This window comes from Geospiza fortis, unplaced genomic scaffold (assembly GCF_000277835.1).
Source record: "Geospiza fortis unplaced genomic scaffold, GeoFor_1.0 scaffold285, whole genome shotgun sequence".
Taxonomy (NCBI): Eukaryota; Metazoa; Chordata; class Aves; order Passeriformes; family Thraupidae; genus Geospiza; species Geospiza fortis.
Genome location: NW_005054403.1, coordinates 201698 through 219687, shown reverse-complemented (window position 1 = coordinate 219687; position 17990 = coordinate 201698). Strand labels below are relative to the sequence as shown.

General features: G+C 40.1%; 1 protein-coding gene across 2 annotated transcripts in view; it reads right to left on the bottom strand.

Moving 5' to 3' along the window:
- The window catches only part of SH3KBP1 (SH3 domain containing kinase binding protein 1), a 186165-nt gene extending 184758 nt beyond the window's left edge, over window positions 1–1407 (bottom strand). For both annotated transcript variants that reach the window (XR_004082289.1, XM_031061203.1), the window contains exon 1: window positions 1351–1407. Coding sequence is in view for 1 of the 2 variants with exons in the window: in XM_031061203.1 (XP_030917063.1) it covers window positions 1351–1392 (42 nt within the window). In the remaining variant the exon portion in view is untranslated. The remainder of the gene's footprint in view (window positions 1–1350) is intronic.
- Window positions 1408–17990: the final 16583 nt, after the last annotated feature.

Sequence of the window (17990 nt, the reverse complement as noted above, 5' to 3'; positions counted from 1 at the left end):
CAGGAAATTTAAAAAATCAGCCAGGAAAAAGACTAGAGGAAGTCTGCATTTGTCCCACAGTTCACTTCACCAGAGTACAAGCAGAAAAATATTAACAATACACAATGAATCCCAAAACAGTTTCTTTCCCCTAGCTCAAAACGTGTATTTTCAGAGATAAGCAAAAACCAGATTATTCACTGTCCTCCACCATGCCCTCTCATCTCATTGAGGCCGTCTTGCTCCTCAATTTTGCTGCCTGACACAAACAGAGCTGCTCCTTCTTTTTGCCAATGACAGGAGCAAGGATCAGGGTGTGTGCTGACCCCCCCAAAACCCCCGAGGCTCCCTGTCCACCCCCACACCCCCTGCTATGGGCTGGCTGAACTCACAGCCAGCCACTTCCCCCAGCTACCTGGACATATGCAGCACTATGGAAGCAAAATGAAATTACTTCATTATGTCCATATGTCTAAACACACAACAGGTTTACACAGTTTGAAAAACTTTAGAAAAAAAAAAAAAAGACATTTATACCCTTAGAAAAGTGAAAGTATCAAAGCTCCTCAGAAGCTGTACTAAAAAAATAACATAAAATCTATGTAAATTACTGTAGTTCTTGGTCTCTTTTCCATAGTGGAGAGCCAGGTTTATGGAGACTTATGGAAATTAACAGCATAGGTCTGCAATGACAAATCAAGGAAGCCCAGAGGTACTAATAGCTGGCTTCATATCTGCAGACATATGTGTGCAAACGTGGATGCCCAGTAAAAAATATAATTTCTTTCCAAACCTCTGAATGGCTGTCCTAAAACACGGATTACTGCAAGTAATTTGGTATATTAAGTAAATACAAATTAATCTTTTTTAAAAGGTTTTTACAGGGAACTGTATAGAGAAATCTAATTATTCTCAACTAGTTTAGCCAGGAATAAATATTCACAAAAAAAAAACTTCTATAAAACCTAGGAAAACACCCAAGAAAAGCAGAATCTGTTACAGAGAAGACAAAATATTTAAAATGCAGTGGCCTGTAAGTTCTAGAATAACCAGTTAGTTCTCAGACCACAAAGTCAAGTATTTTCACTGAACACCAGAGAAATGTGGGGGTAGCTTCTTTTATTTTCAGCTTGTCTTTGAAAAGAAAGAAATCTTTTCTTTGTAACATTGTCTCAATAGAACATTGCATTATATATATGTGTAATACACAATACATGTGTATATGCAATATATTGTGGTTTTCTATATAAGAGATATTATGATATAAAGGCCAATATTTAGCCTGAACAGTACAGTACATTAAATTTATACACACAACACAAGAACAGTTCCACTTTGTACTCACTCTTACAAAGTTGTCAGGGAACAAACCTCTTCTGCCTTTGAGCTGTCCTTCCCACCAGCCTCCATCATCTTTCTTGATATTGGTGATTATGTCACCTACAGTGATTGTCAGCTCATCATCGTGTTGAGCTTTGTAGTCAAACTCCACTATCGCCTCCACTAAAAGAGAAACACACATATGCACAATTATTGACTACATTTATGTTTTCCTGGCTTTCAAAGCCATAAGAAAACACCAATGCAATCATATATTCTCAGTGAAAGTAATATATTCAGCTTTACTAAGAGAGCACATCAAAGAGGCAACATGCAATGGTAATGTTCTGTGGGTACCTCTGCTACAAGAGAGGCCAGAGTGAAAAAACACACAAGAAACCCATCATGGTTAAGGCAACATGCATTTTTCTTCATTTTTTAAAGGAAAACAATTTGTGATGCTTCAGCAATATTAATTCTGGCAACATTACAAAGTTTATTTTTATTTCTTGGACAAAGTTTTACCTTTTGTTCACGGGGCTTTCAAAGCATTTTATTTTATATGGAAATAAATACATAAAGATTCTGAAATTCCTAAGCATCCCAAGCCACTGCAACTACCTTGCTAAATACATCACTACCAATCTAAAATGTATTTAACAAGATTTTTTTTCATAATGATGATTTTCACTGTTGTTTATATAGAAATGCAAAGCTTTGTTGCATGAACATGCCCTCACAGGGTTTCATCAAAGAAAAAATATTTACTTTCACTTGTGACTATGCATCAAAGAATTAAGATTAAATACTTCTACTGCTCTGAATGTCTGTTATCGGAGTTATAAGCATTATAAGATTGCTGCCATTACATGGCATGCCTATCTTTCCCCAAGAAGTCTCCCCATCCCTTGAAACCATCCACACAAGGAAGTCTCTTTAGAGAATTAAGGAAGTCATAAAGACAGAAAAACTCCTTCAGAGAATCAAAAATAATACACCTGGGGTACTCAACATGGAAGCCATAGTTATATTTAATGGTTCATCAAACATTTACTGGCCAGATTGGTGAGGTCTGGACAGCCATATCTGTAAAACTTATTCCTGTTTTCTTCAGTGGAAAAGTTCGTCCCAAGACTTCCCATCAAACACTTCGCACTGCAACCACTGAAATAGCAAAGTGAGAACTAGTATCAGGCATCTGCTTTCCGCACAAATGACTGTGCCATGTAAACCCTGCAAGCTCCAGCCTGCAAAAGCAAAGCCAACCACTACACCCCAGGCAGCAAAAAGGTTCTGCCTGAATAACAAACCCTGCATACTAAACTGAATTAAGTTGACAGGAAAGCAGAGTTACTTCTTTCCACCCCCAAAATGTCACATAGTCACAATGCTCAATATCTCCATCCCTCCTCCAGAGCCTGCAAGTCATAGCTAAAGCAGTGTTCTGACTTTTGGATACATACCAGCCACAAGTTTACGGCTTATAATATTCCTCTATTACTTCATCTGTGAAGTCAAAAACCATTGTAAAACCAGTTTACAAGAGGCCTGCTAAACTACATAATGAACAGCAAAAGAGAAAGACTGGCACCACACATTGCAAGCTGACAGGCAAACAGAACATGAAAAATTTATTATTGAAACTTAGCTGAAAAATGAGAGTCATTCAGGCTGAGAGGAATCTCTAGTTCACATCTCTAGTTCAGCTTTCTGTTCAGAGCAGGACCAGCTGTGAGCTCAAACCAGGTTACTCAGGGCTCTGCCACATGGGTCTTGAAATCCTCCAACCTCCTCCTACAGAGGCAGGTAGGGCATGCAGTAGAATCTGCCTCACTGCTTGACTAGGAGAAAGGCTTTCTCTCTACCGTCTGTTGGAGCCTTTCTTGTATCAGTTTTCACCCACTGGTCTTGCTGCCCCACCATCCACTGCAGGGCAATAACTCTATCTTCTTGATAACCTACTTGTAAGCTTTGTAAGGCTGCTATTAGGACCTCCCAATTTCTCTTCTCCAAGCTAGACAACCAGAGCTCTTCTAGATTCAGGTCCCTTCACTCTTTAACACATGAACTGTTCCACCAATTTGGTAGAAATCACAGATAAGAGCAGAGTGCACTCCACTGCCTTCTCCAATATTCAATAAAGATGTTAGACATAAGAAGTTCCAGGACAGCCCCCAGTGGTACTTCATTTATTATCAGCTTGCACCTGCAGTACAAACCACTAACCACCGCCTAAATCAGTTTTTGAGGTTAGAAGGCACCTCTATAGACCAATCCCCTAACAATGCAGAAACAGCCAAAGCACAGATTACTCAGGGCCTTATACAGCCAAGTTTTGAGTATCTCAAAGGATAGAAATTCCAGGGTTTGATCACCCTTAAGATTAAAAATGCTTTCAGATACACCAATAATATCAGTCTGAGCCTTCTCTTCTCCAGACTGAGCAGTCCCATCTCTTTCACACCTTCCCCACACGTCACAGGCTCCAATCCCTCAATCACCCTCATGGTCCTGCACAAGACGCACTCCGCTCTCTCCATTTCTCTCTTGTACCTGAGAACCCAGAACTGGACACACAACTCCAAAGGTGCCTCACCAGGAAGGAGAAGGGGAGAAGGATCCTCCTTCTCCCAGCACTCTGCCTAAAGCAGCCCAGGGAGCCAGCAGCTGCCCCTGCACAGGCACACGCTGCTGCCTCGTGCTCTGCCTCATGGCCACCAGCACCCCTGGGCCCTTCCCCACAAAGCTGCTTCCCGGACACCCAGACACAGCCCCTACTCCTGCCTGGGCTTGTTCCTCTCCAGCTGCAGCACCTGGCATTTCCCTCTGCTCATGAGCATCCTCCCAGCCCCTTTCTCCAGCCTCTAAAGGCCTCTACACACGGCAGCATGACCCTCTGGGGAGTCCAACACTTGCTGGTTTTGCAGCACCTGCAGCTTGCTCAGACTCCTCTGTGCCCTGTCCTCCTGCTCATCACTGCACACGCTGAGCAGCATCAGCCCCATCTCCTGCCCTGAGGCACCACTGCCAGGGAGCAGCCTGCAGCTGGAGCTCCTGCTGCCCTTTGCCTCTGGCATTTCAGACACTTTTTTCCCACTCACCTGTACTGCACCTCCTCAGTTTGCCAAGTTATGGGAGACAGTGACAAAAGCCTTGCTCAAGTCAGCATAAACAACATTCGCTCCACCAAGTCAGTGATCTTGTGGTAGAAGACTAACAGATTGTTCAGACATCACTTCCCTTTCATAAATCCACACTGACTACTCCCAACTGTCTTCTTGTCCTTCATATGTTTGGCCACCGGGATTATTTCTTCCATCATCTTCCAATGGTTCACATGGAGCTGACCAGCCTTTAGTTTTCAGTAAAAAAAAAAGGAGGCTTCTTGCTCTTCCTGAAGACAGGAGGCACATTCTTCTGGTTTTAATGAACCTTTCCTAATCACAGTGACTTTTTGAAGACCATCAGGAGGGATCTCCCAATATCAGTTAGCTCCCTCAGGATATACCACACCAGGGCCAAGGCTTTGCATGTGACCAGTTTGTTTAAATATTCCCTAACCTGATTCTCTTCCACTGAGGGAAGGTTTACTTTGCCCTGGACTTTTCTACTGGTTTCAGAGTCCTGAACAGGCCAAAGTCTTTCCACTTCAAGTCCGGGGTTGCCACCCTGCTTTCTGCCTGGATCCTGAACTTTATCATCTCCTGGTCAGTGCCACCAAGGCTGCCCTCAGCCTTCAGAGCCCCAAACAGCTCATTGTTTGCAGGTATGAGATCCAGTAGACAACACACTCCAGAAACCTCCTGAACTGCTCACACCCAACCCAGCACATAAATGAGCTCCACTATCCCTCCAGCAGATATCAGGGTGATGGAATATGAGCTATATCTTCACAATCCCAATGAAATCCTAACTCTGAAACTACAAGCAGACATGTAATTCCTCTTCTTTGCATTCCATGCATGAGAACACAGACATTTCAGAGAGGCAACCAGCTGTGCTGACTTCCCAGAAAGAGTTTTCCCTGTAATTCTGAAAAGCACTTCCTTGTTTATATGGGTATGCTTGGGAAAGGCCCCCATCAGTCCTGATTTTTTTTGATTACAAGGTCTCCATTGTTTGTATCACATTTTGTTTGCCAATCTGTTCCACCAATTGCTCATGAGATACTTAGCAGAGATGCTTTTGCCTTAGTCAGGTGAACCCCATCTTTTCCAAGAAATCCTCAAAAAGACCCTCATGATTCTAAAACTAGAATTCTGTTGCTGACACCAAGTATGCAACCAGCTTACCCACAAGATCTCTCTACTCATCCTAATGCACTTTGCTCTCACCCACAGGATCAAGGAGAATCCAGCCAGGCTCCCACACTCTTGGTCATCACCCCAGAACCACAGAGTCACAGCTGATAATTTCAGATCCCTTCATGTGGTATCATTCAAACCTACATGGGAGAGCAGCAGGAGTAGTAGCGTGAAGCCAGACAAGCTCTGGCGGTTTTACCACAGTGCTCCAGATCCTGGCAGGCAACAAACCTCTCTAGATGACAGGTCAGGTCGGGTCAGGTCAGCAGATGGGAGTCTCCAACACTCACAGCAGGGAATTTCCCTACTGTTACCACTTCCTTCTTTCTCCTGGTGCTTCTGCATGGCTCAGATTTACCAGCTTGGGTGCTTCACTGGACTGAGCACGCAGACTCCCAACACCTACAAAAGCACTGAATCTGTTCTTTAATTGCAGATCTTGAGGTGGAGCAGGAGCTTTCCTCCTAGCATCAGAAATTATAAATTCGTGTTTTCAGACTTGCTATTCTGGGAGTCTCTAAACCCATCCCAAGAGGCAGAGACTCCATCCCTTTATTCGGGAAAGTTGTGGGTTTGGGCTCTTGAAACGTCAGGGACCTGAAGATCTGGAAAGCCCAAACCTCTGAGTTCAACCAAGTAACAAATTTTTACAGATATTCCTAATATATGAACTAGAGTCCCTAAATTAGCATCAATATTATCCATATATGTGTATATATATATGTGTGTGTGTGTGTATGTGTATATATATAGATACACACATATATATACATACACACACACATATATACACACACATATACATACATACAGTTTACCCCAGACCAACCAGTGCATTTGGATCAGAAGCTGTATTTACACAATAGCTCTCCAAAGACTTCTGCGAAGACTACCGGATTCAAGCAGTGGCAGCAAGGTACACACATCAATGAAAATTTTTATCTCCACAGAACACAACAGGACTGTGGCTCAGAAAAGGCAAAATTTAGACTATTCAGCAGGGTATTTCCAGTTTGGTTGAACCCCAGGAAAAATCTTTTGAAAGCAAGGTCCTGTATCTTCATTTTTAAGCAGCCTACTAGGATGTCCTTGCTTTCAGGACTCAAAGCTTTTTGTGTGTGTCAAGTCATTTCTCCTCCCTACTTAGAAAGCTTTAAAATCCTATTCTGATTTTGCAGTGAGTGCAATTACATACTGCCTTGCTCTTCCCAAGCAGCTAGGAGGTGGGTAGAGAGCTGTAAGGGGGAGATGACAGTGCAGCAGGGATTCAGGCTGGCTCCAACTACTGATTCTTCAAACACTCCTCAGTACTCAGACTGCAGCAAGACATAATGAAGGAAGACAAACAACTCTCCCACTCTGTAAGCCCCATATTTTTCAAGAGTTCTAGAATCTGTTGCTGTTCTTGCAGTTTTCTCTTAAGAAGGCTGCAAAAATGACATGATTAATGACAGTTTTCTTATTAATTATGTTCTCTCTCTTAAGTTGAGGCACCAAAAGGCAGAATGGGGCTGTTGACCTGACTCTACAGTGGCTTGGGTAGGCTGGAGGCACTGGAGTTAACTCCCTGAAGTTTGCACTAATTCACATACAGACAGCAGATGTTCAATCACTTTTGTTTTACTGAAAGTTTGTTTAAACAAACAGAAAACCCCAACCCTTCACTGTTCAGGCTTTTCTCTGTCTATAAAAGTTTCCACTTATTAAAAAACACATATAAATATTTTTAAAAGCTGCCTCCTCTCAGAGAATTTGATTACTGTAACATAAGTGTGTGTAAGCAGTCAGAGACATATGAGTCACCAAAGTAAGACCACACAATCAAGATGTTTATAAACTCTTCAAAGGAAACCAAAAGCACAGTTTGGAAAGAGAAATAAGAGTACACCTAACAAATGTGCAGAATTGTGACAAACTAATGGGAAGGTACTTCTGAGATCACTCAAAATTCTCATTTATCACAGTAGTGAAGTTTGAAGAGCACAAGACAGCCAAAAGTGCTCTACAATTGTTAGGGTAGAGCACTTTAAAACTGCAATTGCAGTTGCAGTTTTAAAATCAAACTCATTTTCTAAAGCATGCTAAATCACAGCACCTCCTCAAACTCTGCTCTGAAAAATTCATTCTGCCAGTCAAACTTAATATTTTTTGTTGCTTTTGAGCTGAAACTTAGTCTTCATGGAAGCTGGATTGATACTAGAGACAGCACTGATCCAGGTTTGTTACAAAAAAGCAGATCAGAGTTGCGCTTCACATCTGTAAGTACAGCATACCTGATTCCTGAAGTGCTGTGCTAGATTTCTCCTCAGGAAATGGACTAAAACTGTGTCCCAGTTTGCACAGTGATTCATGATGTGAGAAAACACTCCATGGACAGTGAGCTCAAATTAATGTTATTTGTTAACCAACAAAGGTTGGTCTTAGGCCCAGCTCTGCCAAGGTAAACAGATTGTTGCATTAACAGCCAAAACTCAAATCCATTTTAAGCCAAGAGAGAAATAAAATGGCAAAACTGGGACAGGCAGATCTGGTTTCTCTTTTTAGAGAAATTTTCTTCCAATTATTGTACCTCATGATGCCTGAAAGTCAAACCTGCCCCAGCCGGCAAACTCCAGCTACTCTTTCTGTTAGAAAAAGGCATTTTGTACATTAGGAGTGAAACTCAATATCAAAAGCTATTCAAGTTATTTTGATCTACAAGGAGAACATTTATTCTCATGCCAACAAAATCAGCTATTCCTAGTCCTATATTAGCATCAATCCAAATTGTAACATAAAAACTCATGAAATAGAATCAAAGCTAGTTATTAAGAGCCCTGCTGGAGACTGGCACAGTACAACTCATTACTGCAATGTCAGGGACAAAGATTTTTTTAATTTAATGCTTAGTGGTTTGGATTTAAAATTTGAATTGCTAATGATATGAACCAGGCATTGAAATGTAACCTAACAGCTGTACTTTTAAAAAGCACACCTAGGAAAAAACCTGTTGATTAAAAGTTTAACTGGTCCTATTCATTCATTCATTCCAAAAATTAGTCTTGCACATACAGGTGAAATTATTTTGTTGATAATTTCAAATATTTTTCTTACTGTTTAGTTTGTTTCCTTGCCACATTTTAAATTATAAGTAAAATCTAATTTCTTACATTGACCTAGTCAGAATTACTTTAATAATGCTACCAATACTTGAAGACAGAAATGTCTTCTTTTTATTCTATTTTCAGTTATTGTACAGTGCCTTTCCAAGCAAGAAAATATAAAGAAAAGAAACAGAGATTTGCTACTGTGCAACAAAAACTATGTTATTAAATCAGTTTCTACTGAGACATCTGAAGTGTGTAGGCACAATGGAAATGTTATTAACCTCTTTGGCACTATTCCACCCAAGTAACAGCATCCATATGGCAGCACCACCTTCTGCAGCAGTCTGCTTTCACACCCAAATGTAGACATTAAAGTGAGTAAATACAGTTAGACATGGCAGTCAAGGAGTTAAGAGCTGTAATTTTTATGTTTTCACATTTCTAAGCCACTCAGCTTCATATGAAGGATAAACACCCTTGTTGCATTGGCTTACCCAAAAAAGCCAGAACAGAAACCAGACAGACTACCTGCAAATATTCTGCATTCAAGCTTCCAGTTAAAGCTCAAATTAGATTTCCCAAGAAGAGAGTGCATCACACTTTTGCATGAAGATAACATCTTATAACAGGTTAAAAATCTGACCATTGAATTCTATCTGCCTCAACTTCACAGACAAGGTCTTCCTCAAACGTGCTGTTCTATCTGAGACACCTGGGTACAAGCTGGTGAGCCCAGCACACTTTCAGAGCTGATGGATATCGGTGCTGAGCTGCCCAACGGGCAGGAAGAATGACGGGCAGAACTCCATGACATCAGAAAGCTAATTAATTACTTTATTATACTATATTATACTAAAACCGTCTTACACTATATTATACTAACAAGAACTATCACTAACTAACTAGAAAACCTGTGACTCTGTGCCCCAGACTCTGACACACACACACACACGTGGATCCAACTGGTCAATGAATCCAAAACACCATCACCAGAACCCAATCAAGCAATCACCTCGGGTAAACAATCTCCAGAACACATTCCACATGGGCACAAACACAGGAGCAGCAAATGAGATAAGAATTGTTTTGATCACTCTTTTCTCTGCTTCTCTCACAGCTTCTCTCCTGAGAAGAAAATCCGGAGAAATCCTGAGAAAGCTAAGTGTCTCTCTGTTCAGAGGGCATGTGAATTCCACATATGGGCATACTTAAAAAAAAAAAACTGACATTTTTTTGCTATATGACAGGTTGCAATAAACTCTTAGTGAAATATTAGGAACCACCAGGAGAGAAAAAAAATCAATATCTTTTATTAGACCAAACAGCAAAGCATGACTGAACAATCTGAACTTAAATTTTCTTAAAACCAAAACCAAAAACAAAAAAAAAAAAAACAAACAAATAAAAAACCCCCAAAAAACCCCCCAACCAAACAAACAACAAAGATCAAAATCAAAACAAGGGAAAGGGAAAGACCCAGGGCAAAAAAAAGCCACAACAAAAAAACTCCAAGCAAAACCCAAACTATGTTACATTCAATAATGCTGATTTCCTAAACTAGACCTGGGGGGCCAGAAGGTCTGAAGATCAAATATGACCTACAAGGCCACTGTTTTCTTCACTCTCAGAACACTGAGCAGCTGGCAAGCCAATCACAGGAGGGATGCTGTGGTGCAAATGGGACTGAGAGAAGAGAAGGAAAACAGATCCATATTAAGTCTGATGTGGCTCTTCTACCAGAGAACAAAATAATCCATAGTTTACAAAGACACAGCTCTCTCAATGTCATTACACTTTATAATATGAGATGAAGGAGTGAGTCACTGAACAGGCCTTGGAGTCATCATTCTACCAAAATGGAAATGCCTCATAAAAAAAATGGTTAAATACTAATATACCTCTAACGTTACAGCTTAAATGTAAATTACAACTGCAATTTTTAAGAAAGGTCGAGCTGTTAGTTTTGTAGCATGTCTGTGGCACAAAAAAATAACTTCAATATTTTGTTTCTACTTGATTGCAAGCAAGATCCATAATTTCCTTGAAAAATTAATTCCAAACTTTGCTCAGTTTTTAACATTTTTCTTTAGCAACGCTATCAGGAATAATACTCCCTGCTAAAAGTATTTGCAAGGATTTCACTTCATGAAAAAGAAAAGTGGTAGGGGAAGGAAAAATCAATATCAGAAGGAAAAGCAGTACTATTTAATCTTCAAGATGTTAAATCCATGCTACATGATAAACAGCAACTCGTCCACTTAGACAACAGCCTTCAGTTTACATTAGATTTTCCTATTTCCCCTTTGCAACCAACGCGGGGGAGCTAAAGGTCATATCCTAGAATAGCACCTTCACTGCATCACTCCTCAAAGGGCAGAGCAGCCACAGAAGGGGCCACCTAAATCAGACTGCTCAGGGTCCTTTCTTGTTACAGCCACAAATCCTCTCCAGCCTGCACCTGGGGACAGCCCAGGGAGCCACAGAGAGCTCAGGACAGATGGGAAGCACTTGGGGGAAGCTCTGCGGTGTGAACTCACAGCCACACACAGGCACAGCAACAGAGGAGCTGCCAGAGGACCCCAACCAAGTTCTAATCTGCAAGACAGTGAACACTTGGCCTGGCACTGTCCTGATGTGACTTCTGTGGGCAGCAGCAGAGCTGAAGCCACTCCAGCTGACAGAACACCTGAGCTGTCCTCCAAGAAAAGAAGAGAGCTAGTTTTGTGTTTTTCAAAGAGGCATGCTTGGTTCCCGTTTTTAAAACAAACAAATACACAGTTATTTGAGTGGAAATCACCCAGTAGGCAAGAAATACTTTATATTCCAGGTAAGCCACTTGGTATGACCACAATCCATTGAAAACATCTCACATTTACAGTCAGGTGAAGAACAACACTAAGTCAGTGTGTTTGTATTTTTGTATTTATGTGGGGCCTTTTCACATAAAATACACATCTCATAGCAAGTCTGTAGTAAACTACTTCAGGTAGGTATTTCTAAGAAACACTCTGATTTTAATTTTTTTCTTAAGCCTATCATAGTAATTGCCTCTAAGTAAATTCATGGTGTCACATCGTGTCTCTGATACAAATTTTTTATGCAATATGCCAAAGCACATCTGAACACCAGAAACCTTGCACATGTAACTGTGGAGTAAACAAGGAAAGATCACTGTGGTAGTTCTAGGTGGCAGCAGTAACATCTATATTCTCCCTTAACACCACTTTGGATCCAACAATACATGTTAGATTTTATTGGGATGAGTCTCCTTAACTGTTTAGAAAGACTGAGATTGCATAGATACTCTTTGGCATTCATGTGGCTGTCAGTCAGAGGAAACACTTCTATTCCATTAATTAATTGATCTTTTCCTGCAGGCAAAATGGTCTTTCTGCCTTGGACAACAAACTACTCAAATCACATTTTTGCTACTGAAAGAGACTAATTTTACTGTAATCCATTGGTCTATCAACCAGAGTGCCTCTCAACTACAGCAGATGCTCCCACTGCACACAGCATGCACAAACAAACCTACTTTAAATTCACATTGTCAAGTTCGCAGACAATGTGCTTTGTGTTAACCTGTAACTAAAGAAATGTAGTGCTTCTCAGAAGCAAAAGTGTCTTGAGAGCTGTCACCTTTGGAATTGCTCTTCCCCTCAAAAACTAATGCACACAAGGACCCATTCAGAAGTGGAAGGCATTAGATTCAGAGGAAAACATTTAACATCATCATCTTGACATGAGTTCCTGCCTCCTCCAATATCCATAAAAACAATTCCAAGTTCTGAAGAGTGTAAATTATTATACCCATTGCTGAGAAAAACAGAAAAGGAGAAGAGTACTTAGGGTAAAAAAAGACAAATAAGACCCATTTGACAAACTATATCTTCATACAAACTTGTTAGTAATGCTTCTCTACTCTTGCAGTTTCTAAATCTCATTCTCAGACAACTGAGAGGATATAGGAAGGATATGAGTTACTTCTTCAGAACAAAAAGGAGACAGATTACAGCTAAATACACCCAGAACTATTTATAAAACTACCACTTGGCTAAATTCATGAGAACTGCTACCAAATGAATGTATCACCATATAAAGTAAACAGGATACAAAATCTGATGCCATGATAGTAAGTGCTGTGTTAAATCACTCAGAAGTACTAGCCCAGTATTCTAGTCCCAAAGTTGCCTTCATAATACTTATCGATGCCAATGGATGGTAGTGAGGTGGAAAGACAAATGAATAAAAAATTAAAAAGACAAGGAATAACCACCTTTTCAGAGATGATGTAGCATCATTTAACCCTCAGGAAGATGAGCAGAGATTGTGATCAACAAGTGGTTCACAGTCTTCATGTTGTGCAATGCATAGCATTTGTTAAAACTCTGAGCTTCTACACCAGCAACATCCACCTCATCTCATTAACATCAGAGAGAAGCATGAATGTGATTATGAATATGATCTCAGAGGAGCTTGGAGGATTTCACTAGATGCCTAAGCTGTTACTATCACCACACGTCTTTGCCAAAAGTAGCAACCCTTTTGCACAGGAGGAGGATGGGGAGAATACAACATACTCCTCTGCATCTTAGCCACATTTGCTGGAAGTGCTCACAAAAATGGTGTTACATTAAGTAACCAGACTGAAAAGTGGTGCACAGATACATCCTGTTGAGGTATTCTTGCTTTTGGAAGCGGCAATTTCTGCAAGAAGAGATTGCTGGCAGCAGTAGCCTGATACAGCCAAAATCCTCAGACTATGCTACAGTCTGAGTCTTTTGCTTGTGCTGTGTGATGCCAGCTGCAGACAAACACGGTGTCTTATAACAATTTCAAAGTTATGCTGTTTTCCCTCAGTTTAATGGAATTCTATCATTTTTAAGACAGCAGTTGCAAAATATTTACCCCAGCAGCAACTTTTCTGATTCCACCTGTCAAATGCTAGGACTACAAGCCAGTGCTGTGTTTTAACTGATGCATAACAAACTATCACAAAGATGTGCACTGTACAACAGCGAGAAGCTGGGCTGGATGGAGAGAAGAAATAATCAGCTTTTTTCTTTCTAACCTCTTACATAAATCCAAGCATTTCAAAACTTCACATTCAGAGGAAGGTCAGGCCCAGTATGGAACTTCTCAGCAGTTTCATAATTTGTAAGCGAAATTAAAGGACACAGCTATTGTGTTCTCATATGCAGTGGACTATTGCGCATTACAGGAGCTGTAACTTCTGTGTGTGTGTGTACTGGGGCTCACAGCCCTAAGTACAAGAGGTCAGGTGATGGGAAATTTGCATTTCATCACTATGGTCCAATACAACATCTACATACCAGCATCAAGCCATCTCCACTAAACCTCTACACCACTGAAAGAAAAGGCAACAACCACCTAGGGTGTTAAAAACACCAAACTTCCTCGATTATGTGAGCACCAATGGAAGGTAGGGTGGGAATATTTGGAGAAAAGACACATGTGGTTAAAAGAACACCTTTAACACCTATCAATATAATATTTTCTTCATTAATAAAAAAATATCATCAAAGTGCTGCTCATCTTCTCTTTTAACATCAGGTTCTTTTATTCTCCTTCAAACTGTGGTAAGAACAATAGAACTGAAAAAAATGCTGTTTTAGAAATTACTGAATATATGAATTCACAAGTTCCAGACAATTATTGGGCAAATAAACTTCAGTATTATATCACATAGCATGTGTCACCTTCTGTGCATCAAAAACTTTCAAATTTCAATTTTAGATTTTAGGATGCAGTTCTGGAGTAATAAGTTTGGATGGTATCTTTAATGCCTCTGTTTTCTCAGCGCAAATCAGTTTCTGCAGGTAATGTTTTCTGGATGTCACAATAAATGGAATTCACAAACTAACACTTTTTTTTTCTTTTATGAACAAAAATCCACATCAGAGGCATTAGCCGGTATATTTTGTTTTAATGGTGCTTTTCAAAATTCCACGTGTCCATGGTAGGCCTGGGCAATGAGACACTTGCATTAAAATTTTTTTGTTTAATCTTCTCTTTGAGAAATTCTCTTGATTTTGAACAAGGCAAAGCCTTTCAGAAAGCAGAGATTATGCTGCAAGTAGAAGACACAGCTCTTTGAACACGTATCTCTGGTAGCAGGTGTCTTCCACCTGAAAAAACACTCCCTTCCAAGGGATCCTCTTTAACTCTTACAGTGAGAACAGACCTCCAAAAGGGAGGCCCTACACAGAGCTCCTCCTCAGAAGAACAATCCTGAAAGCAAAACCTGATGCAGCCAAAGAAGTAGATCTGAAAGCTTATCCCTGGCTTTCACTGTTAGCCAGAACAGCTTGTGACCTGATGATAGCCTTGTTCCAGAAGGGAATCTGAGCCACTCTGTGCTGCCTGAATGGGGATGCTCAGCAGAGCTGCACACAGAGTGAAAGCACAAACAACAGTCAGCATTTAGACAGAAGAACCCATCGCTGCACTGAGGATGGGGGGAAAGGGGGAGAAAGCAGCAGGATGGCTTTGTGGAACCCAAGGAAACAAACAGAGGCAATAAACCCTATTGTTTTATAAGCAGTTATTCTTCTGACAGCCTGCTCCTCTCATCCCCCCCCAGTAACCAGCACTGTTACTGTCTGCAACAGAACAAAGTGCGTGGCCAAAGTAACAACAGGACAGATGCTCCTCAAGACGAGTAGAACTTCCTCAGGTGCTGGCATAGAATCTCTCTACAGCATCCAGGAGGCAACAGGCAGGATAAACCATGCAACCAAGAGAATGAGAGAGGACAAGAATAACGTGGTCACTGAATGTTTTCTACCTTGAGCACTTCTTCCAAGGCTAAGGAGAAAGCTCTACTTTTCCATCTAAGAAAAAGTTTCCTGGACTCTATCCCCTTAATGACCTTCCCTGGTTTTGAGTGCTACAGGTTCTTAGAGTTAAGGAAATCGGAAGTCAAAACTAATTGTGGATTTCAGAGGGTCTGGAGAGGCAAAGAGTGTTTCTTACATTCAGTTTCTCTGCCTACAAGGCTGCATTTACATCAGCTCCTTCGTTTTGGTTCAAGAGAGACACTGACAGACTTGAACAGACAGGAACTGAAATTCTACTTAAAATAGCAACATCCTGCTTTAAAGTTCTCTAAATTAAAAAAAAAAAAAAGAAAAAAAACCCCACAACATTGGAACTTCAGTATTCGGCTTTGCCAACTTCCACAACCTGTTTTACTCCACATACCCTAGGCACCACTCTTCCATCAGAAAATATCAAAAACATGGCTGGCAAAACAAAATATGCAACACACACCTTAGCATTATTCCAGGGTACCAATTTCAACTCAAATCTTTGCAGATAAAAGCAATAGTCTCTAAAAGACAGTCAGTCCCTTTCCTTCCCGACATCAGATTTATGGGATTCCAGCCAAAGCTTTCTTCTATCCCTAATTTCAAATAAAATACATAAAGGATCACCTACAATTGTGCTGTATTCTCCACCATATTGCCTTCAGAGTTCTGTATATCTTTGCATCTTAATTTAGGGAATCTTGAGACTCTAAGTGAAATACATAAGAAAGTTTTCTAAAAAGGGAAGCAATATATTTGAAAGACAGGTCAAAGAAGGAAAGATGAATTTGAAGGAAGTACATATGAAAATATGGGATGACAGAGCATCAGGTATGTGAACAGACAAAAAAAAAAGGCTGAAGAGCATCTTTCCTGAGAAACAGTTGAGAATCTGTTATGTAGATTTATTTTAAAAAGAAAAAAAAAAGAAAAAACACTCTGACAATCAAAAACCACCGCAACACGTGAACCCAAAGCAACAAATCAGCACAACTTACAAAGAGAAAGAAGCATACATGTACTTCTGTAAGTGATGAGAAGAGGTGCAACTGCTTTCTGACAGAATGAGGTGAAGGAATGAGAAACACACAGGAACAAACAAGAATGTTTTCCCCACAACTGTGAACAAACTATCAAATACACTGCAGAGGAATACATATTAATAGATGTCTCATGACTCCAGAACCAGTGCAGACAATTTTGAATTGTCAGAAGATAGTTCATCATGAACTAGAAGGTATCTTATCTTAACCTTCCACAAACCACAGTCAGATAATTGAGATGTCAGCTAATCAAAAGCACTATTTATAGGTGCTTCACACACAGAAATGGTAGCCTTTAAAATAAGTAGCATGGTTAATGTAAATCAAAGTGAGCAATTCTGAAGGGTGGTATGAGCTGACAGAACAAAGACCATTCAAACTGACCTCAGTGGTCAAAGGAAAACTGACAAGTGTATTTCTACTGTTTTCAAATGAAGCTGAATAAAGGTGTTTGATGAATGAAACGAGCAGCAGATACAAGGGGCTTTTGTATTTAGTTTCAAAGAAAATAAAGATCTTTCCCATTTTAAAAGAGATTACTGGATGGAGGAGGAAATAGCAGCTGTCCAGGAAGATGAACATTAAAAACAATCATAACCAAAGATAACAGCAACAGCAGCAGGAAGATTTCTCTCCCAGCTGAAAGGTTGTTTCTTGCAACAGAAAGAGCTGATCTTACTTGTACAAATTAGCTGGCCGTTCAAGGATAAATCTCTTTTCATCACACATTTAGTCAAGCAAGGAAGAAGTCAGAGAAGGATTTTGCTTATGAAGCAAACCTCCCATCAATAAAATAGCAGTTAACTAGCCTGGATTAACTATACACACAAATCCCTTAATTAACCACATGTTACCTCTATGATGTTGGAGCAGTTCTATACAGAAAGATAAACTTGACCCACTGTGATCTACCAGACTTACAGAGAAAGAAGCAACTGAGGAGCTGGTCAAATCTATAAGCTAACTACTTAAAAGCCAACAAAATCCACAAAATTCTCAGGTTTCTGTTACCTGGAAAATTACCTGTGTTGTTCAAGTCACTAACAAAAATAGCTACAAAGAACACGTTTCCAACATTAAGGATACAGCAATTAGCAATGAATGAAGATTAAAAGTAATCTCGTATCAGACTGAGATTAACAACTGAACTAGTGATCAACTCAGTTCAGCAAATGGCTTAGAACTTTAATAGGAGATGAAACTTAAATGCTACCATTTTCATTAAACAAATGCAACAAAAGCACAGAAGTATATCAAACTTCACATCTACTAGTTGAAGAGGTTTAATTGTTTGACTTCAATATCAATACTTAAGTCTGAACCAAATCTAGATTTCAAGATTGCATAGTGATTAACTTTTTCTTACCCACATGCAACCTAAAAATACAGATATAAAAAAAAGAAAAGCTTGTTAGCTTTCAAACTGGT